Genomic DNA, 27,351 nt, shown 5'->3' on the forward strand with positions numbered 1-27,351 from the left:
AGGCTGCAGAAACGCAGGGAAGAAAGAGAGTGGAGATAGTAGAGAGTAATTAATTCATGAATTATGTCACATCCGGTTGTGAAACGGAAGAGACGGTGAATCTGTTCAATCTTGCAAAAAAGAATGGCTGGGTTTCTAACTTACTCTGAAGTGTAAGCTATGATGTGTGATTTATTATTTGTTTCTTTATGATTCCTGGCTGGCCCTGATTGGTCATAAATTTTAGAATGACTTGTGGAATGTCTTTCATGTTACTTCCAGGCTTATCTACTTATTGCTGAGATAAAAATGATGAGGAAAGTAAACTTTGATGCAGTGTTGAAATGTAGAGGAGAAAATAAAGAGGAAAATGTTTTGCATTGAGAATTCTTTTATTCCAAGTATTATACAAATCAAACTGGTCTCGGGCTTATCGGTTATTTCCTGCGTTGTGTAATTCAGTCGGCCGTATATAAGGGACCTGTCTTGTTTTCATGATGTGTGAACATGGATGAACGTTTTATTTTTTGTTTTACGCAGCCGCGCCACTGTTTATGTGTGCCACCCGGTGTTGTGTGTCGAGCGTGCCAACTTTTGTCATTCCAATCACTCAATCCGTAAACTCTGCATCTGTTGACTTTCAGGGGAATTGTACGATTTGGACGCAGCCTCTCTCCAGCTCAAAGTCATTAATTATGTGAGTAAATTGACACGTTTTGAGGGTTGATCACCTCTGGATGGTGCCATGATGGGTTCCCTGTTTGACCCTTCCTTTAAAAAACTGGGGAGGGCAGAGCTTTCGCCTTGCTGGGTTATTCTGGGAGTTGAAATCCATTTACCTTAAAGTGGTCAAGGATGAAAACTCTTCGCTTAGTCCAGTGCTTCTCAAATAGCGGCCCCCCCCTGGAGGGGCACGGAGCGATGCCAGGGGGTCACGTGACCCCGAGGTACAGTAATCCCTCGCTACTTCATGATTCATCTTTCACAGATTCGCTATTTCATGGGTTTTTTCAATGGGAAAAGAACGCCGGGGCAGTGACAGAGGAACACTGGGGCAGGGGGAGGAACTGCAGCGGTGGCCTCCTTCAATCCGTGTGGTAGCTGAGAGAAGTTGGTCTCTCTCAGTGGTCACCAGCAGTGCGTTCTTAACAATACAGGGATGGTTTAAATTCCAAACACTCGTTAACAATGCACCGCTGGTGACCACTGAGAGAGACCAGCTTCTCTCAGCTACCACGCAGTTCCTCCCCCTGCCCTGGCGTTCCTCTGTCACTGAAAAACGAATTTCCGCGAAGTAGAGGAAAGATATTTTTTCACGGGTGGTCTTGGAACGCATCCCCCACGAAAAACGAGGGATCACTGTACATGCTTTTTTTGCCGCGGGGAGTGGGGGGGGGGGTTGGGTTCTTTGCACCGAACAATAGCACACGGCACAAAGCCGGAGATATGAAGTGCAGCTAACAAACCTTTAAGAGACACCATGGAAAAACATTGAACAGGGTTGAAAAGAAAGGAGGAGAGAGACGGAGATCATGAGACAAATGTAAGTCTCTCGAAAGCTCAGACAAGGAAATAGGACCAAGCGAATGTAGCGCTTGGCTTCATGGTGACCATGGTGGGAGACGAGGAAAGACCGGGATGTTTACTGTGTCTAAAAATGTTGGCAGTGGACAGCAGGAAGCCAAATAATTTAAGGCATCACTTAAACACATTACACCCCAATCATGATAAGTTTTTTCAGCGAAAACGTCCCGAATATTGCAAACAATTGTCCCAGCAAAGAGTTGGGGGTGCAAAAGGTTTACTTTTTTCCTTTAGCATTCTGGCTCGTGGCCCACCACTGCCACCAGGAGTCCACGAGGAGAACAGCGGCCTATAGAATAGAATAGAATAGAATAGAATAGAATAGAATAGAATTCTTTATGGGCCAAGTGTGATTGGGCACACAAGGAATTTGTCTTGGTGCAGATGCTCTCAGCGTCCATAAAATAACATATACATTTGTCAAGAATCATGTGGTGCAACACTTAATGATGGTCATAGGGGTCAAATACGCAATGAAGAAGCAATATTAATAAAAATCTTAGGATACAAGCAACAAGTTACAGTCATACAATCAACATGGGAGGAAATGGGTGATAGGAATGATGAGAAAAACTAGTAGAAATAGAAGTGCAGATTTAGTATAAAGTCAATCTACTAAATCAATCAATCAGTCAATCAAATAAATAAATAAATGTTTTTTTAAAAAAAAATATTTCCACTTCTTCTCCTCTTCCTCCAGTTGAAGCAGGAGACCCAGTCTCAATGTTGCTGTCTTCTCTTGGTCTCGGAGGACAACAATCAGCTCTTCTGTCAGGTGGGTGAGATCTCTTTGGCCAAAGTCTTCACTCGGACTTCCTTATACAGCCTCTTCGTAGGAGACCAGGACCTCATTGGCTTGTTGAAGGTGAATCTGCCCTTTGGGGGTTTTCCCCCCAACTTTTCAGGCTAAGGAGGGTGTTTCAGGTGGTAAAGGCTGTAATTTCAATTTAATTCAGTTCAATTAAAATCATTTCGTTTCATTTCATTTTAACTTTGCAAACTTGCAATATTCAAAATATTTATTTATTAGTTAAATTTCTAAGCTGCCCAATTCCTTGCGGACTCTTAGGTGGCGAGGAATATTCAGAAAACCTTTTTGTTACACCTTCTTTGATGGGATGGAAGAGGTTGTGACCTGAAGTTAATTTAATTTAATTTAAATGTTTGGGTTTTTTCCATTTCATTGTAACATTACAAAATTGCAATCCTCAAAATATTCAGAAAATTTTTGTTTGTTACACCTTTTTTGGCTCAGAACGATAAAAAGAATTGCAAATGTTGTGATCTGAATTTAAATAGTAAGTTAAAAAGCATAGCAATACAATATAATGTCACATACAATGTCTTATATAATTACAATACAAGTTTTTTTTAAAAATTATTTAACAAGATTACAATACGTGAAACACATTTGTTACATTTTATGGCTATATTTATTTAATTATTTATAGACCACATTTCTACACCTTCCATGTCACTTCAGAGACTCTAGGTGGTTTAACCCTAAAAACATACAATAGTATGAAAGAGTAAAAAAAACCCAGAGATTAAAAACAGAATAAAAACATGGTCAGAACGAATATTCATTCCAGAACCAATAAACTTGATTGGGCTCCCTGTGTGTTTAAAACCTAAATTTTCTCTCTCATTCTTTTTCTCAGCCATAGTCATGGTCCTTGCTTTGAACACTATTTTCCAATTGTAAACTGTTTTTCCAATTTCCATTGTTCATTTAGTATGGCTCTCTTAGCAGCTAGAAATCAACATGAAATAAGATCTTGAGTAATCAATTTAGCATTCTCCCCCTCAAAGAAATAAGCTCAAACCAGGAAACGCTTTTTGTCCACTTATTGATCTTACTTCCTGGAATATTTGTGAGATGGGCAGCTATATAAATTGGATGAGATTAAAGAGAGACAGACAGGCAGGAGAAAGAGATGGAAGGTAGGTAGGGGAGAGTAAGGGAGGATAGAAGAGAAAGACAAGATAGAAAATAGATGGATGAAAGATAGAGAGAGAGAGATGATGGAGAGAGATGATAGAGAGAGAGATGATAAAGATAGGTAAGTAGGTAGGTAGGTAGGTAGGTAAGTAGGTAGGTAGGTAGGTAGGTAGATAGATAGATAGATAGATAGATAGATAGATAGATAGATAGATAGATAGATAGATAGATAGATAGATAGATAGATAGATAGATAGATTTGAGTCCTGAGGGATTGGGTGGCATATAAATCAAATAAATTAAATGAAATTAGATATGAATAGAAGGGAGAGAGAGAGAGTGGAAGGAAGGAAGGAGGGAGGGAGGGAGACGAAGGAAGGAAGGAAGGAAGGAAGGAAGGAAGGAAGGAAGGAAGGAAGGAAGGAAGGAAGGAAGGTCAAACCGACAGGCAGGCATGCAGAGATTTATGTCTGCGAGAGATGAAGACAGAGAGACAAATGAAAGAGAGAAAGACGGACAGGAAAGAGAGAGGTGATAGAGAGAACTAGAAATAGATGAAAAGAGAGACAGATAGGAAAAAGGAGAAACACAGACAGTCCTATGAGATAGAGATGATAGAAAGGGAGAGGGGGGAGAGATTAAAATAGACAGACTGACTGATAGACAGACAGACAGGAGAGAAAGGCAGAGGCATATGATAGACAGGCAGGGAGGGAGGGAGCAGTTTAGCTCCTGGAGTTGTTGGTGCTTCACTGTCTTGAGCTATGCTGGTTGGGGAATTCTGGGAATTGAAGTCCATAAGTCTTAAAGTGGACACATTTGGAGACCCAAATGTTCTAGTGGGATGGGAAATGTTAGGGAAAAATTCAGGGCCGGTTGTTTTTTTTCCTCTGGCGAGCTCAAATGTTTGTCACGCTTCCTCCCAACGGACTTCACACCACTGATGGGCTACCAAATTTTTTACTACCACACCGTGGCCGTGGCTCATGCATTTTGTTTCAACATCTTTCCGTGCAAATGGGGTGCCCTGGGGTGGAGGAGCTCCAAATTTGGCTACCGGAACTGCATTCCTGACCGTTCCCATAGGAGCCCATCACTGCAACCCACCCCTCAAAACCTTTCCATGTTCCCCTGTTCCCTTCCCTTCAGATTCCTTCTCCTTCCCCCACTTCTCAGTCGCTGTCTCCTCCTGTCTTGCAGGTGGTTGGAGATAAAGTCTTGGACGAGGACATGAGCTTCCCGGTAAGTTGCTCAACCCACCCGGCTCCTTCTGAGGCTCAGGTTGGGAGTGGGAATCCTGTCTAAATAGTGTTTTACACACACACACACATGCACATGCACACACGAAGAAGAGCAGAAACCCCACTTTTCATAGACCCCCAAGAACCTTGGTTGACCTTGTTAAGGAAGGTGCAGAGTAATCTCTGAGTAGTCTCTGAGTAGACTGCGAAAGAGACCTCGGAGTCTTGGTGGACAATCAACTAAACATGAGCCAACAATGTGCAGCAGCAGCCAAAAAATCCAACACAATCCTAAGCTGCATCAACAGGGGAATACACTCCAAGACCAGGGAAGTCTTAATACCACTCTACTACGCCCTGGTCAGACCACACCTGGAGTACTGTATTCAGTTCTGGTCACCGCACTTCAAAAGAGACATTGAAACTCTGGAGAAGGTTCAAAAAAGAGCAACCAAGATGATTAAGGGACTGGAAACCAAGACTTACGAAGAGAGACTGAGGGAACTGGACATGGATAGCCTAGAGAAAAGGAGGGCCAGAGCGGACATGATAGCAGTCTACAAGTATACGAGGGGATGTCACAGAGAGGAGGGGATCACTTTATTCTTCAGGGCACCAGAGGGCCGGACGAGGAACAATGGCTGGAATCTGACCAAGGAGAGATTCAACATGGAGATAAGGAAGAACTTCCTGACGGTCAGAGCGATCAACCAATGGAACAACCTACCAGTGGATGTTGTGAACTCCAACACTCTGGACATTTTTAAGAGAAGATTGAACTGCCACTTGACTGGTGTACTATAGGGTTCCTGCTTGGGCAGGGGGTTGAACTCGATGGCCTTCATGGTCCCTTTCAACTCTAACAATAAATAAATAAATAGTCCACAATGCACATACATAGAGGAAATGTGGAGGTTTTGCAGGCATCCAGCTGATAGTAACTGAATGTAAACATGCCTGGGATAAACATATATCCATCCTAAGATAAAATACAGGAAATAGTATAAGGGCAGACGAGATGGGCCATGAGGTCTTTTTCTGCCGTCAATCCTCTATGTTTCTATGTTTCTATAGCCCAGACATACGAGTAATAATTCAGTAATATAATCCAGATACATGAAGTGTATAAAGTATCATTTTCTTTGGCAAATACCTTAGTCAAGAGCAGTTCTAGTCATACACAGGTAAATCAGTCAATAGCTCTCAATACATATACGATACCATAAGCAGTGTTGGGCAGCAGTTGGTGCGCTCAGGTGCTCCGTCCCAATAGGAAATTCCAGGATGCATGTGCAGTTGCGCGCCTCAGGTACAACCCCCATGCCCTCGTGTGATATATGGCTTCTGCACATGCACAGAAGCCAAATCCCATGCCGACGTGCCCATTGGACGTGCATGCTCCCACCACGGCCTCAGAGGGCGCGCTGGTAGGAGGTAAATCAAGTGGCCCTTTGCTGGCTATAAGCCTTACTTGTTCAGCTTATGAATATATAAACCATCATTTGAACACACAGTTCTTACTACAGCATAGTCACACAGACAAACAAGCAGAGAATAGCTGAGAGAGGGAGAACCACGCTTCTGGCTCCCTCTTGTGGCCATTCGCAGCACCAGCTCTTAAAGCAATAGTGTTCTAATACATGTAAGCATACATTGTTGGTTTATTTTATATATTGTCAGACCCAACTAGTTATGTACATAGTACTAAGAGACCTCTGCCTTGGGGAGGGAATCTTCTTTTCCAGAAGCCCCACCAAAGGGGAAGAGTCACCTCGAGCCACTCAGATGTTCCAGCAAAGCTCGGTTTCCTAGCTCGGAGGTTCTGTCTCTACCCCAGTCTCTATGTTTGGTTGTTCTCACGATCTCTCTCTTTCTCTGTGTGTTTGTGTGTTTTTCCACCCAGTTAACTGTTGGACACTTGGGGAAAGTTGTGGAAGTGAAGCAATCACTTATCCTGCAAGACATCAGCTTGGTAGGTCCACCAGAAATGTCCCTCCCTTTGGGTCATAATATAGATAGGTCCTCAACTTACAACGTTTCATCTAGTCCCCCATTTTCATACATACATTCATTGCAGCATCCCCGTGGCCATGTGGTCAAAATTCAGATGCTTGGCCACGGAGCAGGGGGTTGGACTAGAAGACCTCCAAGGCCCCTTCCAGCTGTAGAATTCTAGGATAGATGAGATACGTAGGATAGATAGAAAGATAGATAAGATAGATGATCATGGATGGATGGATGGATGGATGGGTGATAGGCAGGCAGATGGGTAGGTAGGCAGGCAGACAGACAGACAGACAGACAGACAGACAGACAGACAGATAGATACCGATAGACAGACAAACACAGAGACAATGATGGATGGATGGATGGATGATGGATGGATAGATGGATAGATAGATGATAGATGGACAGATAGATAGATGGACAGACAGACAGATACATGATCGATGATGGAGGGATGATAGATAGATAGACAGACAGACAGACAGACAGACAGACGGTTGGTTTGCATCAATGTTGTCGTCTTTCGTTCCAGGAAGAGCACAAGCAACTAAACACCATGCTGGGCTTTGAGGTGACCTCCATGCTGTCTGTCCCTGTGGTCAGCAGAGCCACCTCCCAGGTGGTGGCCTTGGCCTGTGCCTTCAACAAACTGGGTGGAGAAAGGTGAGTTGGAGACTCCGTTGTACTCGGAGGAACAGCACCCTTAAGAGAATAGCAGAGTTGGAAAGGGCCCTTGGAGGTCTTCTAGTCCAACCCCCTGCTCAAGGAGGAGACCCTACGCCATTTCAGGGAGGTGGCTGTCTGGGCGACTGGAGAGGAGGGGAGGGGAACGGAGAGAAGAGAATGATGTTAGAGGAGAGGAGAAGAGAAGAGAAATGAAGAGAATGAAAAAGAAGAGGAAGAGAAGAGAAGATGAACAGTAGAGAAGATACTGTTTTTAGAAGCACATAATTTCAGAAAAATATATCTAGGAAAGAATTTGTCATATGTGTATGAAGGTCTCCAACCTTGGCCACTTTAAGACTTGTGGACATCAACTCCCAGAATTCCTCAGCCAGCCATGAATGATAGAGTTGGAAGAGGCCAGAAGGGTTATCTAACAGGGGTCATCTAACAGGGGTCTCCAACCTTGGCCACTTTAAGACTTGTGGACTTCAACTCCCAGAATTCCTCAGTCCACAAGTCTTAAAGTTGCCAAGGCTGGAGACCCCTGACTTAGATGACCCTTCTGGCCTCTTCCAACTCTATCATTCATGGCTGGCTGAGGAATTCTGGGAGTTGAAGTCCAGAAGTCTTAAAGTGGTCAAGGTTGGAGACCCCTGACATAGATGACCCTTCTGGCCTCTTCCAACTCTATCATTCATGGCTGGCTGAGGAATTCTGGGAGTTGATGTTCTTTGTATCTTTTAGTCTCCAGTCCTCTAATCGTCTTTCTTCGTTCTGCTCCATTTCCAACAGCTACACTGAAGCCGACGTCTACAAAATCCAGCACTGCTTCTGCTACACTTCGACGGTGCTGACCAGCACGCTGGCCTTCCAGAAGGAGCAGAAACTCAAGTGGGAGTGTCAGGTAAGGGCTTTGTGCTACATCATATTGTCACACACAATCATTTAGTGTTGAACCTCGAGATTCCTGACAAATGTCTCTTTTATGTACACTCAGAGCAACTGGATATAAGTTATAACTTTTACTAGATAAGTGGTCAAAGCAATGGAAACTGCAGTTTATTATTATTATTATTATTATTATTATTATTATTATTATTATTATTATTATTAATTAGATTTGTATGCCACCCCTCTCCGCAGTTTCGGGGCGGCTCACAGCAATAATAAAAATGATATACAGTAACAAATCTAATATTTAAAAAATATCTAAGAACCCCTTATTTAAAAGTAAAACATACACATAAACATACCATACATAAAACTATATAGGCCTGGGGAAAATGTCTCAATTCCCGCATGCCTGATGACAGAGGTGGGTTTTAAGAAGTTTACAAAAGGCAAGGAGGGTGGGGGCAATCCTAATCTCTGGGGGGAGCTGGTTCCAGAGGGTCGGGGCCACCACAGAGAAGGCTCTTCGCGTGGGTCCCGCCAGACAACATTGTTTTGTCGACGGGACCCGGAGAAGGCCAACTCTGTGGGACCTAACCGGACGCTGGGATTCGTGCAGCAGAAGGCGGTCTCGGAGATATTCTGGTCCGATGCCATGAAGGGCTTCATAGGCTTTATAGTTTAATGTTTCCAAAAGTAAAATAATGCACTTGGGGGAAAGGAATCCTCAATCTGAGTCTTGCATTGGCAGTTCTGTGCTAGCAAAAACTTCAGAAGAGAAGGATTGAGGGGTCGTGATTTCTGACAGTCTCAAAATGGGTGAACAGTGCGGTCGGGCGGTAGGGAAAGCGAGTAGAATGCTTGGCTGCATAGTTAGAGGTATAACAAGCAGGAAGAGGGAGATTGTGATCCCACTGTATAGAGCGCTGGTGAGACCCCATTTGGAATAATACTGTGTCCAGTTCTGGAGACCTCACCTACAAAAAGAGATGGATAAAATTGAAGGGGTCCAAAGACAGGCTACAAGAATGGTGGAAGGTCTTAAGCATAAAACGTATCAGGAAAGACTTCATGAACTCAATCTGTAGAGTCTGGAGGACAGAAGGAAAAGGGGGGACATGATCGAAACATTTAAAGATGTTCAAGGGTTCAATAAGGTCCAGGGGGGAAGTGTTTTCAATAGGAAAGTGAACCCAAGAACAAGGGGGCAGTGACCCTTCCGTGTGCTCGTAGCTCCCTCTTGTGGTTCCACTTTGAAAAATATTGCAAAATATTATAACTTTTTTAGTAACCCACAATAGCTGCAACATGCTGTTTTTAGCACTAATTAAAATGCTAATTTTATTGTAAAACAGCTAAGGGGCAATTTGTTATGGAACTAATCTATTGTTGACAGCAACTTGATTGCCCATAATCAAAACAACCTGATTTCAAATGCATTTAGGAACTAAACCAGTGGATCAAGGATTCACGTTACACAAAATAATAGAATCACAGAGTTGGAGTTGGAGGTCTTCTAGTCCAACCCCCTGCTTAAGCAGGTAACCCTAGACTACTTCAGAAGAATGGTTATCCAACATCTTCTAGTGTTGGGGCATTCCCAACTTCTGGAAGCAAGCTGTTCCACGGGTTATTTGTTCTAACCGTCAGGAAATTTCTCTAAGTTGCTTCTCTGCTTTATAACTTTCCATCCTTGGAGAATAGTTTGACTTTCTCGTCTTTGTGGCAGGCCCTCAAATCTTGGAAGGCTGCTCTCATGTCCCCCCTTGTCCTTCTTTTCATCAGACTAGCCAGGCCCAGTTCCTGCAACCTTCGTATGTTTTATTTATTATTATTTATTATTTATAATTTATTAGATTTCTTTGCCGCCCCTCTCCGTAGACTCGGGGCGGCTCACAACAGTTTTAGCCCCCAGTCCCCTCATCCTCTTGGTTGCTCTTCTCTGCACTCTTTCCAGAGTCTCAACATCTTTTTTTTAATATCATGGCAACCATAACTGGATAAGTAAATTCAACCCCCTTGATTTACTTATAGAATGGAGCCAATTTTCATATTCTCACATGGACTTAGAAGGCTTAAGAGTAATGTTATTGCCACTTTGAATGTACACTAATTAGCATACCTTAAAATGAAAATTTCATGGCATGCAGCTCTCAGAATGTCACCACCTCCAATATATACTACATAAACATGAATGAATGAATGAATAGGAATAAGAATAAAAAGAGAAGAGAAGAGAAAAGATAACATAAGAACCTAAGAAGAGCCCTGCTGAATGGGGCCAAAGCCCATCGAGTCCAGCATTCTGTGTCCCACAGTGGCCCTCTAATTGTCCAGGGGGATCTTGAGCAGAAGGAAAAGGCCAAACCCTCCCTTTCCCTTGACCCCCAACAAATGGGACCCAAGGGGACCCTGCCTGCCTCAACCCACATAGAGGCGGCACTTGGACACCCGTTTCAATCACCACCTATGATACACTTGGCATCCTTGAATCTTTCTAATCCTGCCTGGAAGCTATCTAGGAGAGAAAAGAGAAGAAGGAAGGATGGAGAAGAGAAGGAAAGAAAAGAAGATAACAGAGAAAAGAGAAGAAGGAAGGATGGAGAAGAGAAAGAAAGAAAAGAGAAGGGAAGAGAAGAGAAAAGATGGAAGGATGGGGAAGAGAAGAGAAGGAAAGGAAAGAAGAGAAGAGAGAAAAGAAGAAGGAAGGATAGAGAAGAGAAGAGATAACTTTACTGTCACTGAATGTACACTAATCCACATACATTAAAATGAAATGCCATGAAATTTTCATTTTAAGGTATGCTAATTAGTGTACATTCAAAGTGGCAATAACATTACTCTTAAGCCTTCTAAGTCCATGTGAGAATATGAAAATTGGCTCCATTCTATAAGTAAATCAAGGGGGTTGAATTTACTTATCCAGTTATGGTTGCCATGATATTAAAAAAAAAGGATGATGTTGCATACAGCTCTCAAAGAGTCTCCAACTCAAATACACGCTACATAAACATGACAGAATAAACAAACAAACACATATACACATACATACATACATACATACATACATACATACATACATACATACAAACCAGAGGTGGGTTCAGACCAGTTCTTTAGAACCAGTAGCAGGAATTTCTGTCTCTCGGTGGCACCATAGTGGGTGCCATGTTGCTTTTTGCTTCTGCGCATGTGCAGAAGATGAGTTTTCAGCACTGGGCATGCACGCACACAATGCTTCCATGCCCCCACGGCACAGGAGGAAGCGAATCAGCAGTGAGGTCAATTGGAACCCAGATCTCATACATACATACATACATACATACATACATACATACATACATACATACATACATACTTAGGCATATACCTGCAACAGATGGAGCCAGAAGCTGAGCCCAAGAGCCGAACTGACACCGCATATTCAGACAGCAAAAGACAGCTTAGCCAAGGGTCAAGTCAACCAAACTTCCTATGTTGTGTAAATGCAGATGTGGGACTTCGTCTGAAGAGATCAAGGCTGCAGATCTACTTGTTTTATTTATTTGTTTGTTTGTGTTGTGAAGAACGTGTTGGTGGTACACAAAGATATAACAATGTTTGTATACCTGATACTAGTAAGAGGGAAACATTAGGACAGGGGACGGAAGGCACGCTGATGCACTTATGCACGGTCCCTTACTGACCTCTTAGGAATCGGGAGAGGTCAACAGTGGACAGTCTAAGAGTAAAGTTTTGGGGGGTTAGGCGATGATACTACAGAGTCAGATAGTGAGTTCCAGGCATCAACTACTCGGTTACTACAGTCGTATTTCCTGCAGTCGAGTTTGGAGCAGTTTACTTTGAGTTTGTATCTGTTGTGTGCCCGTGTGTTATTGTGGCTGAAGCTGAAGTAGTCGTTGACAGGAAGGACGATGTAGCAGGTGGTTTTATGGGCTATGCTTAGGTCGTGTTGAAGGCGACGTAGTTCTAAGCCTTCTTAGGATTGTGAGTCTAGTTGCGTAGGGGATTCTGTGGCGAGTGGAGGAGTGGAGGGCTCTTCTCGTAAAGTATCTCTGGACATTTTCTAGAGTGTTTATGTCCGAAATGCAGACAGATCAGCTGTATTCAAGGATTGGTCTGGCGAAAGTTTTGTATGCTCTGGTTAGTAGTGTGAGATTTCCAGAGCAGAAGCGATGTAGAATTAGGTTAACAACTCTCAAAGCCTTTTTCTCGATGTTGTTGCTGTGGGCTTTGGGACTTAGGTTGTTTGAGATGAGTATTCCAAGTTCGACATTCAGCAAGCTGAGCAGGCTGGGGATGATGGGTGACAGTGAATTAGTGTGAGTCTGCAACAGAGTCAGGCAGTGTCCCACCGGTCAAGGTCTCGGGAGATGGAGAAATAAAATTGGTTCGTTCCTTTGTCAATTTAAAATTATTTAAACTGCCTGACAGCTGAAGATCTCTAGGTAGTTTACAATAAAAAAAACAGTTAAACACATAAAACAATCAAATAAAGTGCAAAATAAAGACATCACACACAGTGGAAATGAGACAGCTGCAGGGCAGTCATTCAAAAGACTGAAACAATGTACATTAAAATGTCATTAAAATACAATTAAGCCAGTTAAAAGGCCTGGGATGATAAGAAAGGCAGTCATCTAAATCTAAAATCACAGGACAGGAACACAATTAAAATCAGATGAAGAGGTCGAGGGAAACAGAAAAGTCTTCATGTAAGTGAAGTAAGTGGATGTGGTGTCTTTTTTATTAATGTTGTATTATTTAGTTCTGGCATTGAAATTGGCCTAAAGGACTAGAATTGCTGGTAATCTGTAACATTAAACTGAGTTGAAACTTAATGCTCTATTCTTATTGAAGTTTGAGTGACAGATATTGCAATGGTTGGTTATTAATGCTACGTATATTAGCAACCATCTGTAATCACCATAATAAAAATCATTATGGAAACTGAGAACATCTCACATCTCGCTGAACAGTATGTACATTATTTATAGGTATTTGTTAAGCAATAGCCCTCAGATGAGTATTGTGAATGTAAATAAGATGCAATATGAGCTGTGGTGGCGCAGTGGTTACAATGCAGTACTGCAGGCTACTTCTGCAGACTGCCGACTGCCTGAATTTTGGTAGTTCAAATCTCACCACTGGCTCCAGGTTGACTCAGCCTTCCAGCCTTCCGAGGGGGGTCAAGTGAGGAGCCAGATTGTTGGGGGCAAGAGGCGGATTCTGTAAATTGCTTAGAGGGGGCTAAGATAGATAGATAGATAGATGATAGATAGATAGATAGATAGATAGATAGATAGATAGATGATAGATAGATAGATAGATAGATAGATAGATAGATAGATAGATAGATAGATAGATGATAGATAGATAGATAGATAGATAGATGATAGATAGATAGATAGATAGATAGATAGATAGATAGATGATAGATAGATAGATAGATAGATAGATAGATAGATAGATGATAGATAGATAGATAGATAGATAGATGATAGATAGATAGATAGATAGATAGATAGATAGATGATAGATAGATAGATAGATAGATAGATAGATAGATAGATAGATGATAGATAGATAGATAGATAGATAGATAGATAGATGATAGATAGATAGATAGATAGATAGATAGATGATAGATAGATAGATAGATAGATAGATAGATAGATAGATAGATAGATAGATAGATAGATAAGATAGATTAGATAGATGATAGATAGATAGATAGATAGATGATAGATAGATAGATGATAGATAGATAGATAGATAGATAGATGATAGATAGATAGATAGATAGATAGATGATAGATAGATAGATAGATAGATAGATGATAGATGATTGATAGATAGATAGATGATAGATAGATAGATAGATAGATAGATAGATGATAGATAGATAGATAGATAGATAGATAGATAGATAGATAGATAGATAGATAGATAGATAGATAGATAGATGGATACTGTAGATAGATAGATAGATAGATAGATAGATAGATAGATAGATAGATAGATAGATAGATAGATAGATGATAGATGATAGATAGATAGATAGATGATAGATAGATAGATAGATAGATAGATAGATAGATGATAGATAGATAGATAGATAGATAACAATAACAATAAAAATAAAAATAAAAATAAAAATAGAAGGGAAAATAAAAATAAAACATATCTTTGGGTTGGGATAAGAGGTAGTAATGTGTCTCCTTTCCAACCCCCCCCCCAACGCCTTAGAAAGACCCAGAGGGCTCACCTGTCTTTCTTCTTTGCAGGCTCTTCTGCAAGTGGCCAAGAACCTTTTCACTCACCTGGGTAGGTATCCAAGGGCAGCCAGTGCCGGCCAAGGGCTGGAGAAAAACCAGGCGCTTACCTAGAAGGTCCCTGTTTTCAGCATTGATGATTTGGCTGTATTCCCTGAAATTGGGGTGGGTGGGCTGGTTCCTCTCCAGTGGAAGTGGGGTGGGAAGAAGACCCCCCAGCCCTATATATACCTGACTCCCCCCCCCCCTGGTTTTCTGAGCGTCTCTCCGCCCGTCTTGCTCTTTCAGACGATGTCTCGGTGTTGCTGCAGGAGATCATCACGGAAGCCAGGAACCTCAGCAATGCCGAAATGTGGGTTTTCACGCTGGGCGGGAGGGCCTGGGGGTCGAGGCAGGACCCTCGAGTGGGGGGACTGACAACCATGGCACGCTTGGGAACAGCCACGGGGGGGGGGAGAGGGGGAGTGTTTTTGGATGGCTCACAGGTGCCTCCAAATGCCGGAGGGGAGGGCCTATGGGACACATCCTTGTTTTATACTTAGTTCACTTATTTCAAGGATCTCCTGCCTGGTTTCCCTTGGAATTTGTGACTCTGGGTGGAGGGATCAACGGAAAATAGAAAGTGGGGGGGAGAGGGGGGAGGGGAGGGAGGATGGAAGAGAGAGTGGGACAGAAAGGAGAGAGGAGAGAGAGAAAGAAAGAAAGAAAGAAAGAAAGAAAAAGGGAGGGTGGCAGGGATGAAGGAGGGGAGGAGGGTGGGAAGGAAGGAAGAAAAAGGGAGGGAGACAGGGAGGAAGGAAAGAAGGAAGGAAGAATAAAGGGAGGAATGAAGGAGGGAGGGAAGGAAGGAGGAAGGAAAAAAGAAAGAGAAAAGAAAAAGAGGGTGGCAGGGAGGAAGGAAGGGAGGGAGGAGGGTGGGAAGGAAGAGAAGGAAGGAAGGAAAGAAGAAAAGAAGGAATAAAAGGGAGGGAGGGAGGCAGGGAAGGAAGGAAGGAAAAAGGGAGGGAGGCAAGGAGGAAGGAAGGGAAGGAAGGAAGGGAAAAGAGAGGGAGGGAGGAAGAAGGAACGAAGGAAGGAAAGAGAGAGAAAGAGAGAAAAAGGAAGAAATGAAATAGAGAAGGGATAGAATATCTCTAACTGGCTCTCGGACAGGGGGATTGGTCCACGTGTCCCTCCGCCAGGCTCTCTCCTCACCCCTTTCTCCCTTCCAGATGTTCGGTTTTCCTGCTGGACCGAAGCAGCCACGAGTTGGTGGCCAAGGTGTTCGACGGAGGGGTAGTGGATGACGAGGTGAGCAAAGCAGTAGGAGGCGAGTGTGGGAAGAAACAAGGGGGGCTGGACTAGATGACCTCCAAGGTACCTTTCCATCTCTGCCGACGTTCCAAATGGAGGAGAGGAAGCTCAGTTCACCTAGTGCTCTACGGATGACCACAACTGAGGTCAAAAGTTCCATTGCTCAGGAAGGTGAATAGGGAATCTTGCCTCCCTTTCCTTTTGCCACAGCCGTTAAGTGAATCCTGCGGTCATTAAGCAAATCCAAGCTTCCCCCATTGACTTGGCTTGTCAGAAACTGGCTGGGGCATTCTGGGAGTTGAAGTCCACCCGTCTTAAAGTCGCCTAGGTTGAGAAATACTAGATTTAGATCAGTGGTCTCCAACCTTGGTTGCTTTACGACTTGTGGACTTCAACTCCCAGAATTCCTCAGCCGGACATGAATGACAGAGTTGGAAGAGGCCAGAAGGGTCATCGATGTCAAGGGTCCCTAATCTTGGCCACTTTAAGACTTATGGACTTCAACTCCCAGAATTCCCCAGCCAGCCATGAATGATGGAGTTGGAAGAGGCTAGAAGGGTCATCGATGTCAGGCGTCTCCAACCTTGGCCACTTGAAGACTCATTGTCCAGCCAGCTTTGCTGCGAGTTGAAATCCACAAGTCTTCAAGTTGCCAAGTTTGAAAAACGCCGATTCCACAATGCAAACCGGAAGCATTTTTCTCTTCCTGCATATTATTATTATTATTATTATTATTATTATTATTATTATTATTAATTAGATTTGTATGCCACCCCTATTATTGTTGTGTTTCCTTTCTTTTTCTCCACGTTCCCCTTTTCCTTTCGTCATTGTTTTATATTTGCTCCGCTCTTTCTGTCGATTTATGGAATAAGTAAAACAAAAAACCTGGATATGTGTGGAGTAACCCGCAGATTCTGCTTCCCTGGTGACAGAGCTATGAAATCCGGATTCCAGCTGATCAGGGCATCGCCGGCCACGTGGCCACCACCGGGAAGATCCTCAACATCAAAGACGCCTACTCTCACCCCCTCTTCTACCGTGGCGTGGACGACAGCACCGGGTTTCGCACCAGGAACATCCTGTGTTTCCCCATCAAGGATGAGAATCAGGGTGAGCAGACCGTCCGCGGGGCAGATAGGCAGGTCCCGGGCCCCTCTGACTGTCCCAAGAGATGGGCACCCTTGACTGACAGGGGGCTCGTCTTTCAAGTCCATGAAAGTGGTTGGAAGGAGACACAATTTGTAGGAGGAAGGGAGGAAAAGAGAGAATGAAGGAGGAAGAGAAAGGAGGGAGGGGGGAGGGAGGAAGGAAGAAGGGAGAGAAGGTGGGAGGAAAGGAGGAAGAGAAGAAAGGGAGGAAAGGAAGGACGAAGGAGAGAAGCAAGGAAGGAAGGAATGTTGAGGGGAGGGAGAAAGGAAAAAGTGGAAGGAGGAAGGAAGGAAGGAAAAGGAAAGAGGGAGGGAGGGAGGAAAAAGGACATCCTGGATTGGCCGGTGGCTTGTCTTTCAAGTCCATGAAAGTGGTCCGAAGGAGACACAATCTGTAGGAGGAAGGGAATGAGGGAGGAAGGAAGGAGGAAGAGAAAGGAAGGAAGGAAAGAATAAGGGAGAGAAGGTGGGAGGGAGGAAAGGAGGAAGAGAAGAGAAGGGAGGCAAGAAGGATGAAGGGGAAAAGAAGGGAGGAAAAGAAGGGAAGGAAAGGAGAGAGAGAGAAAGGAAGGAAGAAGAGAAGAAAGGGAAGAAAGGAAGAAGGTGAGGAAGAGAAGAAGGGGGAAGGATGCAGGTAGGAAGGAAAGAAGGAAGGAAAAGGAAAGAGGGAGGAAAAAGGAAGGAAGATTGGTTCAGCTGGCTGGGGAATTCTGGGAGTTGAAGTTTACCCATCTGAAAGCTGCCCTTTTACTTAACTCCAGTCCGAACCCTTTGGTACTAACCTCCTTCCTCCTCCTCTTCCTCCTCTTCCCCCATCCCTCTTTTATCTTCCAGAGGTGATTGGAGTGGCTGAGCTGGTCAATAAAATCAACGGGCCCTGGTTTAGCAAATTTGACGAGGACCTGGCCACCGCCTTCTCCATCTACTGTGGTATCAGCATCGCTCACGTACGTGAGTTTTATTCTCTCTCTCTTTTCTCGTGGCTCGTGGCCTTTGTCCGAGTGGAGCCGAGCAGCTTCCAGGGGGAGGAGCATCGGATCCACTGGGAAATTCTAGGCTCTGCATCCCAAGGCATCCGGGTGGGAGGCTGCACGTAAACCTGGTTCCTTCAGGGAGGGGGATTCGGGGAAAGAAAACCCTGGAAAATTAACTTTATTGAACTACCTCCCACGGAGAAGTTCCACGCACCAGGATGGACTTTAAAAACCCTCCTTTTTTCTCCCTACAGTCCTTGCTCTACAAGAAGGTCCACGAGGCCCAATACCGAAGCCATCTGGCCAACGAGATGATGATGTACCACATGAAGGTAGGAATGCGAAGGCTAAAATGAAGGGTCCAGTCAGAAGGAGGATTGGGGGGTGCGACTCGAGCTGGGGCTGGAGAAGAATGAATTCTTGGTTGGTTGGTTGGTTGGTTGGTTCATTCACTCATTCACTATTTATTTATTTTTTTAAAAAAATTATTTCAGATATATACATTTATCATTTATCTATTTCTCTATATATCATTTCTGTCTTGTCTGTCTGTCTCATCCATCCTTTATCTATCATTATCTATCTGTGATTTCTCTGTCCATCCATCCATCCACTTTGGGTCTCCTCCTGTCGTTCTCTGGGGCCTGACATTGTTCCTTCATCAGAAGAAGTCGCCTGTCCATTTTCTGCTCGGAAATGATGAGTCCTTTTCCTCTTCCAGGTGTCGGATGATGAGCACACCAAGCTTCTCCACGAAGGAATCATCTCAGTTGCACACATTGACCCGAACTTCGCCAAATTCACCTACACACCACGATCCCTTCCAGAGGACGACACATCGATGGTAAGCATTGGATCTGATTCGCTTGCTTGAAGCACCTGGAAAGGTTGGTTGGTTGATTCATGGATTCGTTCATCCATTCATTGATCGATTCATTCATTGATCAATTCATTCAGTCATTCATTCATTGATCAATTCATTCAGTCATTCATTCATTGATCAATTCATTCAGTCATTCATTCATTGATCAATTCAGTCAGTCATTCATTCATTGATCAATTCATTCAGTCATTCATTCATTGATCAATTCATTCAGTCATTCATTCATTGATCAATTCATTCAGTCATTCATTCATTGATCAATTCATTCAGTCATTCATTCATTGATCAATTCATTCAGTCATTCATTCATTGATCAATTCATTCAGTCATTCATTCATTGATCAATTCATTTAGTCAGGCAGTCATTGATCAGTTCAGTCAGTCAGTCAGTCATTGATCAATTCATTCATTGATAAATTCATTGTCATTTATTCATTGATCAACTCATTGATTGATTGAATTGATTGATTGATTGATTGATTGATTGATTCATTCATTCATTCATTCATTCATTCATTCATTCATTCATTCATTCATTCATTCATGAAACAACCTCACACTTGCCAAGAGACTCAGGAGAGGTTATGTAGGTCGGAAAACATCAAATAATAAATCCAGAAACTCCTTTGGCACCAAGGACCATCAACCAGTGGTCGCATGACCATCCATGTCACCGTGGTCACATGGGTGTATCATTTGCAGCTGTGGAAAGGGAGGTGGAGGAAGAAAGGTGGAGGAGGAGAGAGGGATTGGGGGAAGAGGAGGAAAGGGAGGAGTGAAGGAAGGAGGAGAGAGGAGGAGTGAAGGAGGAGGGGAAAGGAGGAGAGGGAGGGAGGAAGAAGAGAGAGGAAAAGGGAGAGGGATGGGGAGAAGGAGTACAAGAAGGAAAGAGGGGAAGGGGGAAGGAAGAAGGGAGAGAGATGGGGAGGAGGAGAGGTGAAGGAAGAAAAAGCATGAAGCATTTTTCCCTATCAAACTTTTCCCCTCAAGTCATTTGTCTCTTTCTTCCTTCTTTCTTTCTTCCTTCCTTTCTCCCAAAGGCCATTCTGAGCATGCTTCAGGACATGAACTTCATCAGCACCTACAAAATCGATCGTCAGACCCTCGTCAGGTAGGATTGGGAGAAACGAATAGACAGATCCTGAAGTTATCAAAGGACTCAATTTGCTTCTCCGTGTGGACACCAGGTCCAGCGCATCATTTAATGGGCAGCCTCGGCCGAGAGGAGATCCCCAGGAAAGGGTGGGGTCCTGCCTGACCCTTGCACATCTGGCTGATCCCAAGGGGGTGTCACTGCTGGACCAGGGCTGGTGAAAGCCCCACGGAGTCCTGGTTCAGCCAAGGGGCTCAAGAGGCGACAGGAGGATCCACAAGGTGGGCTCAGAAAAGTTAAGATGGTAGTAAGAAGCAGGAAGAGGGAGATTGTGATCCCGCTGTAGAGAGCGCTGGTGAGACCACATTGGGAATAGTACGGTGTCCAGTTCTGGAGACCTCACCTACAAAAAGAGATATGGATCAAATTGAACAGGTCCAAAGATGAGCAACAAAAACGGTGGAAGCTCTTAAGCATAAAACGTATCAGGAAAGACTTCATGGACTCCATCTGTCTAGTCTGGAGGACAGAAGGGAAAGGGAGGACAGGATCGAAGCATTTAAATATGTTAAAGGGTTAAATTTATTGTGTTGTGAGCCGCCCCGAGTCTACGGAGAGGGGCGGCATACAAATCTAAAATAAATAAATAAAATAAAATAAAATAAAATAATTAATTAATAAGGTCCAGGAGGGAAGTGTTTTTAATAGGAAAGTGAACCCAAGAACAAGGGGACACAATCTGAGGTTAGTTGGGGGAAAGATCAGAAGCAACATGAGAAAATATTATTTTACTGAAAGACTAGTAGATGCCTGGAGCAAACTTCCAGCAGACGTGGTTGGTCAATCCACAGTCAATGAATTGAAACATGCCTGGGATAAACATAGATCCACCCTAAGATAAAACACAGGAAATAGTAGAAGGGCAGACGAGATGGACCAGGAGGACTTTTTCCGCCGTCCGACTTCTATGTTTCTATGTAATGGCTGCTTGGTCTTCAATCCCAGGCATAAAGAAGCAGGATTTCTTCTCTTGGTGACGTGGTGTCTTTTTTTTTTCGTGGTTTCCCTCAGGTTCTGCCTCATGGTGAAGAAGGGGTACCGAGACCCTCCCTACCACAACTGGACACACGCATTTTCAGTGTCCCACTTCTGCTACCTGCTATACAAGAATCTGGAGCTCGTCAATTACCTGGAGTAAGTGGGAGGTGTGGATGATGGGCTTCATTTAAAACCCGGGATAGTCAGGGACGGAGACCCTACTGCTGGGCTGAAAAAAATATTTAAAACACAAACATTTTTCTTTTTTTCTCCACAATTTCCATGTACCCATTTATGCGTATACCGTAAGACAGAGATGGCGAACCTTTTTTTCCTCTGGTGCCGAAACCATTGCTCATGCGTCAGTGCCCACACCGACAATTCAATGCCCAGGAAGGGCAAAAACAGCTTCCCTTGCCCCCCGAAGGACTCCTGGAGGTTGGAAATGGCCCGTTTCCCAACTTCTGGTGGGCCCAGTAGGCTCGTGTTTCACCCTCCGCAGGCTTCAAAGGCTTTCCTGGCCAGGGGAGGGTAAAACCGGCCTCCTCCTCCACCACCCCCATAGCCTTTCTACGAGCCAAAAAAAACCCAGAGCCCACTGCAACAGCATTGCCAAAAAAGCACTAAGAGCCAAAAACTTAATTCTACGCAGCTTCTTCTCTAGAAGCACCGATCTACTAACCAGAGCATACAAAACATTTGTCAGACCAATTCTTGAATACAGCTCACCTGTAGGGAATCCACACCGCATAACAGACATTAATACAATCGAAGGAGTCCAGAAATACTTCACAAGAAGAGTCCTCCACCCCTCCTCACACAACAAATTACCTTACTTCTCCAGACCCCAAATTCCTAACAAAAAGGCTTTCGGAGAAAATTCCATTTCTATTTGAGTAATTTCAACTTTAGTGGCCTGCAGTACTGCACTCTGCCGGCTGCACCACCTCAACTCTTGTGCAGCCTGGGACTGATCGCCTCCGTTGTTCTTTGGTTTACGGAGAGGGGCAGCATACAAATCTAATAAATAATAATAATAATAATAATAATTTTCCCTATCTAACAGAGACATCGAAATCTTTGCCTTGTTCGTCTCCTGCATGTGCCACGACTTGGACCACCGAGGCACCAACAATTCTTTTCAAGTGGCATCGGTAAGGTTCAGGGCTGGGATCCTACTGGTTTTGAAACATCTGGTTCGGTGTTTTCGGTGTTTGCTTCGCTCGCAGCTGATTCTTGGAGCATCTAGTTTGCCAAAATGAGTCCGAACTAGTATAATCCTGTTGTGCCCCATCCACATCTTGTGCAGCGGGTCACGGATCCTGAAGATCGAGAGACAGTTGTGGTACCGCAGGCCCGTATACCTGGCATCCAAGTCTGATAGCGAGAGCGTTGGAGAGGATATGGTGTCAGGGGTGAAAGCCAATCAGGGCCTTCTGCACTTCCCGAGGTGCCCATGAGTGACTCAGGAGAAAAGGAGGAGCTTCTTCTTGATGCTAGGGTACGCAGGGTTGCCAGAAGGCACGAGTGGCTAAACAAGAGGAGGTCTCTGCATGAATAGATCTCTAGAACAATTGACCACGCCCTTAGGCTATTTAAGCTTGAGCCACGTGACGCTTCAGCGTTGAAGTCAACTTCCGTTATGTTTCCACTTGGATTTCTCTCTTCGGATATTATTATTTCAATGATGAATTACGAACTAGGGAGTTGGGCTCCTTATCTCCAGGCTTCCTGCCAACTCATAGTGAGTCAGTTAATGAGAGCTGTGTGATTAAAGAAAAGTATCTGTAAGTTTGGGTTCCTGTTTTGGACTCTAATTAGTTGGACCCAAAGAGACCTATTTCCTGCTTTGTTGCTGGATTTCTAAATCTAAACCCACGATATAGAAGAATGGCTAGAAGGCGAGAGGAGATCCAGAGTAAAAGGTATAAATCCACAGCCTTAACTCTTTGAGGTGGGATGTCACTTCCAGGTTATATAAAGGAAGGTGTTTGGGAAAGGGGGGCGTGGACTTTCAATGTTTGTTACGTAGAAGAGCCGAGGAACTGTGGCGAGCCTGAAAAGAAATGCTAAGAATCATGGTCTCTCCCAAGACATTTTATGCTGTGTTCCTCTGTTAGCAAAAGGGTGGTGGTGACTGATTATGTTTTGATTTATGAGAAGAGAGTTATCTAGGAATGTGATAAGGATTTAGTTTTGGCTTGCTTCCCAGATCCAGAGTTGAGGCTGGTTTCTTAATAAAAACGTAAGAATGTTTGCTTCATTCTACTTCTGGAGACCTCACCTACAAAAAGATATGGATAAAATTGAACAGGTCCAAAGACGGGCTACAAGAATGGTGGAAGGTCTTAAGCATAAAACGTATCAGGAAAGACTTCATGAACTCAATCTGTAGAGTCTGGAGGACAGAAGGGAAAGGGGGGACATGATCGAAACATTTAAATATGTTCAAGGGTTAAATAAGGTCCAGGAGGGAAGTGTTTTTAATAGGAAAGTGAACACAAGAACAAGGGGACACAATCTGAAGTTAGTTGGGAGAAAGATCAGAAGCAACGTGATAAAATATTATTTCACTGAAAGAGTAGTAGATCCTTGGAACAAACTTCCAGCAGACGTGGTAGATAAATCCACAATCACTGAATTTAAACATGCCTGGGATAAACATAGATCCATCCTAAGATAAAATATAGGAAGTAGTATAAGGACAGACTAGATGGACCATGAGGTCTTTTTCTGCCGTCAGTCTTCTATGTTTCTATGTACCTTGCTTGATTGAAAATAAAGAGTGAATTTATTTTTTTTAATATTTTTATTATTTTCAAAAAAGGACAAAGACATACAACATTAAACATTTAAGGAGCTGCCATTGCTCCGCTTGTAGTAGAAGTCTAACTAATACAGAATATAAAAAACCCTAACTGTTACCAGATCTATGCAGAAATACCACATATGTGAATTACATTCTTATTGAATGAATTTTATTACTAAGAAGTGATTATCTGGGAATTGGAATTTATCGGGGGCCCGAGAGCAGGACACCATATACCCGACTTCTCCGATGAAACCTATCTCCATTCCCTCTCTTCCAGAAATCCGTCCTGGCTGCATTGTACAGTTCCGAAGGGTCCGTGATGGAGGTAAAGAGAGACCGGAACCAGCCCCGTAGCTGACAAGGACCAACCACTGCTGTATAGAACACGAGGGCAACTAGGACATAGAACCATCGAGATGATAGCAGTCTTCCAATCTCTGAGGGGATGCCCCGAAGAAGATGGGGAAGGGGGGAGTCCACCTATTCTCCAAAGCCCCTGGAGGCGGGAAAAGAAGCAATGGAGGGAAACTCGTCCAGGAGAGAAGCAAACGGGAATTAAGGAGAGGACAGTTAACCAATGGAACAGTTTGCCACCAGAAATTGTGGCCGCTCCATCACTGGAGGTTTTTAAGAAGAGATTGGACAGCCACTTATCTGACAGAGTAGAGATTCTCCTGTTTGAGCAGAGGGTTGGGCTAGAAGACCTCCAAGATCCCTTCCAACTCTTCTCTCCTCTTCTCCTATTCGATTTGATTCGACTCTATTCTATTCCTCTTCTCTTCTCTGTTCTTCTACTCTCTTTTATTTTTTCCTTCTCTTTATCCTTCCCTCTTCTCTTTTCTTCTCTTTCCTTCTCTCCATTCTATTCTATTCTACATTCTATTCCTCTTCTCTTATTTTATTTTATTCTATTCTTTTCTATTCCATTCTCTTCTTTCCTTCTCTTCTCTTCTCCTACTCTCCTCTCCCCTCCTCTGTATTCTATTCTATTCTTTCCTCCTTCCTTTCTCTATTTCTTTTTTCCCTTCCCTTCCCTTCTGAGGTCTTCTAGTCCAACCCCCTACTCAAGCAGGAGACCCTCTTCTGGTAAACTAAAGGAAGAGACTGTGGTGGAGACCACGTGAGGCTCCATCCATGGTGGATTCAGGAATCCGTCGCCCTCTTTGCCAGAGGAGAACTAGGGTTAAATGCGGCCCAATCCTGTGGGTCAAATGTCTTCAGGATGCCCTTTCTCCATCGCTTGTGGGAAAATCCCTGGGCATTTACCTGGGTCTGAACAGAATAGTCACCCACACAGGGAGTCCTCGACGCACAACAGTTCTTAGTGACCCTTTGAAGTTACAACAACACTGAAAAAAGTGACTTGCAACCATTTTTCACACACAACAACCATTGCAGCATTCTCTTGGTGGTCGCAGTGTCCTGGGGTCACGTGATTCCCCTTCTGACCAGCAAAGTCCACGGGCAAATGCAGATTCGCTTAACAACCATGTAACTGATTTAACCACTGCAAGGATTCACCTAATGACCGTAGGTGGAAAGATCATAAAATGGGACGAAACTCACTTAACAGCTGCGTCACTTATCCACATTCATTGTGTCCATAAGTCAAAAAACCTACCTCTAAATAAGTAAGAAAAACAAACCAATATACATACATACAAATAAAGTTTCAATTACATCAAGGCTGCCATCTTGATTGAGCCGAATGAGAGGAGGAGGCATGGGGCGTCAGGACCAGCACCAGGGCAACCTGAGAGCTCTGCGGGGGAAGAGAGAGAGAGAGAGAAAGATGGAGCCTGGGCGGTCCATCAGCCCTCAGATGAAGAGTCAACAGCCCCCAGGTCTGGAGGTGGGTGATGAGGAAGAGGAGAAACGGCTGGGTCCTGTGCCTGATGCACAGAAGCACAGAAGGCAGAGGAGAGGAGAGCAGTGGAAAACTATGGGCTGGTCCCTGGGACAGAAAAGCCACTGCTACTAGTGAAGCCCCCACCTAGCTCTAGGGATAAAAGGCCCCCAGGTCTAGAAGTGGCTGATGAGGAAGAGGAGTAATGCCTAGGTCCTGTGCCTGATGAAGGCAGAGAAGAGGAGAGCAGTGGAAATCTATGGGCTGGTCCCTGGGACGGAAGAGCCACTGCTACTAGCGAAGCCCTCACCCTAGCTCTGGGGATAAAAGGCCCCCAGGTCTGGAGGTGGCCGATGAGGAAGAGGAGAAACAGCTGGGTCCTGTGCCTGATGCACAAATGCACAGAAGGCAGAGAAGAGGAGAGCAGTGGAAATCTATGGGCCGGTCCTTGGGACAGAAGAGCCACTGCTTCTAATAGAGCCCCACCCTAGCTCTGGAGACAAAAGGCAGGGACGGAGATGAATAGATGGGGCAGACAACTATTCATCCCCCCTGCCAGACGGACTTGTTAGCCTGCAGTGAGAGAGAACCTTTTTGCCAGGGTTGCCGGTGCTCCTAGTAAAGGAGGCTTTGAGTCAATTTCATAGGGTTTGTCGTGTTTGGGGAGCTGGTCAGGGCAATATTTCTGTCTGCTCTGTGGGATCAAACCATCTACAAGAAAGTCCTTGACGTATGACTGCCTTTGAAGCCGGAATATATCCACTAGCCAAGCAGGTTGTCAGTGAGTCAAGCGCTGGTTTTTACGGACTATTATTTATTTTTTGCCACCATTGCGAAGCAAATCGCCAGTATTGTTAAATGAGTCATACGGTTGTTAAGCAAATCTGGCTTCCCTAGTTGACCTTCCTTGTTATAAATGGTGATTTCCATCACACACACACGAGAGCGCAATGGTCACAAATACATGCCGGTCCTCGAATTTTGATCCCGTGACACCGAGCGAATTCTGTGATGGCTGTAAGTCTGAGGACCGATGATAAGTCACTTTTTTCCCTTAGCATTCCTGTAACATCCAAAGGTTGCCTGTGAGGTGAGAACGACCTGTATCACACTTGTGCTTCTGTACAACCCGATACACACTTACAGAACACGATTGATCTATGGGCGTGCAATTACGCCCTCCGTTTGTTGACCTCTATCGTTGTGCTTTGTCTGCCGCAGAGACACCATTTTGCTCAAGCCATCGCCATCCTGAACACGCACGGCTGCAACATCTTCGACCATTTCTCGCGCAAGGTGGGTGCGTCTCATCCGTGGGCGTGAGAAATTGGGGAGGGGCTTATATAAAGGGAGGAGGGGGTCTTTAGGGCACACCACCTTCTTTGGCACTCCTCCCCTCCTCAGGGCTAGGCTGACTGGGGGTTTATGGGAATTGAAGTCCAATTCTGGTGAATGGAGAACTCTGGGAGTTGAAGTCAAACTCTGGTGAATGGGGAATTCTGGGAGTTGAAGTCCCGCTCTAGTGAACTGGAGGATTCTGGAAGTTGAAATTTACTTCTGGCAACTAGAGGATTTTGGGAATTAGTCCAATTTTGGTGGATCGGGAGTTATGGGACTTAAAATCCCTACATGTGGTTGGAGAATTCTGGGAGTCAAAGTCCTATGATGGCTGGGGA

The 27,351-nt window shown here is 44.2% G+C and overlaps 1 protein-coding gene across 1 annotated transcript in view; it reads left to right on the forward strand.

Annotated features, from left to right (window-relative positions):
* Positions 1-27,351, forward strand: part of PDE2A (phosphodiesterase 2A) — a 179,342-nt gene that overhangs the window by 145,436 nt on the left and 6,555 nt on the right. The window contains exons 8-25 of the mRNA XM_070749409.1: positions 624-676; positions 2,264-2,338; positions 4,706-4,747; positions 6,650-6,718; positions 7,286-7,416; positions 8,212-8,323; positions 14,598-14,637; positions 14,874-14,937; positions 15,797-15,875; positions 16,814-16,991; positions 17,864-17,976; positions 18,258-18,335; positions 18,725-18,847; positions 19,927-19,997; positions 21,051-21,173; positions 22,084-22,171; positions 24,107-24,154; positions 26,897-26,971. Of these exons, the coding sequence (XP_070605510.1) occupies positions 624-676; positions 2,264-2,338; positions 4,706-4,747; positions 6,650-6,718; positions 7,286-7,416; positions 8,212-8,323; positions 14,598-14,637; positions 14,874-14,937; positions 15,797-15,875; positions 16,814-16,991; positions 17,864-17,976; positions 18,258-18,335; positions 18,725-18,847; positions 19,927-19,997; positions 21,051-21,173; positions 22,084-22,171; positions 24,107-24,154; positions 26,897-26,971 (1,562 nt within the window). The remainder of the gene's footprint in view (positions 1-623; positions 677-2,263; positions 2,339-4,705; positions 4,748-6,649; positions 6,719-7,285; positions 7,417-8,211; positions 8,324-14,597; positions 14,638-14,873; positions 14,938-15,796; positions 15,876-16,813; positions 16,992-17,863; positions 17,977-18,257; positions 18,336-18,724; positions 18,848-19,926; positions 19,998-21,050; positions 21,174-22,083; positions 22,172-24,106; positions 24,155-26,896; positions 26,972-27,351) is intronic.

The sequence above is a fragment of the Erythrolamprus reginae genome, chromosome 4, assembly GCF_031021105.1.
Source record: "Erythrolamprus reginae isolate rEryReg1 chromosome 4, rEryReg1.hap1, whole genome shotgun sequence".
Taxonomy (NCBI): Eukaryota; Metazoa; Chordata; class Lepidosauria; order Squamata; family Dipsadidae; genus Erythrolamprus; species Erythrolamprus reginae.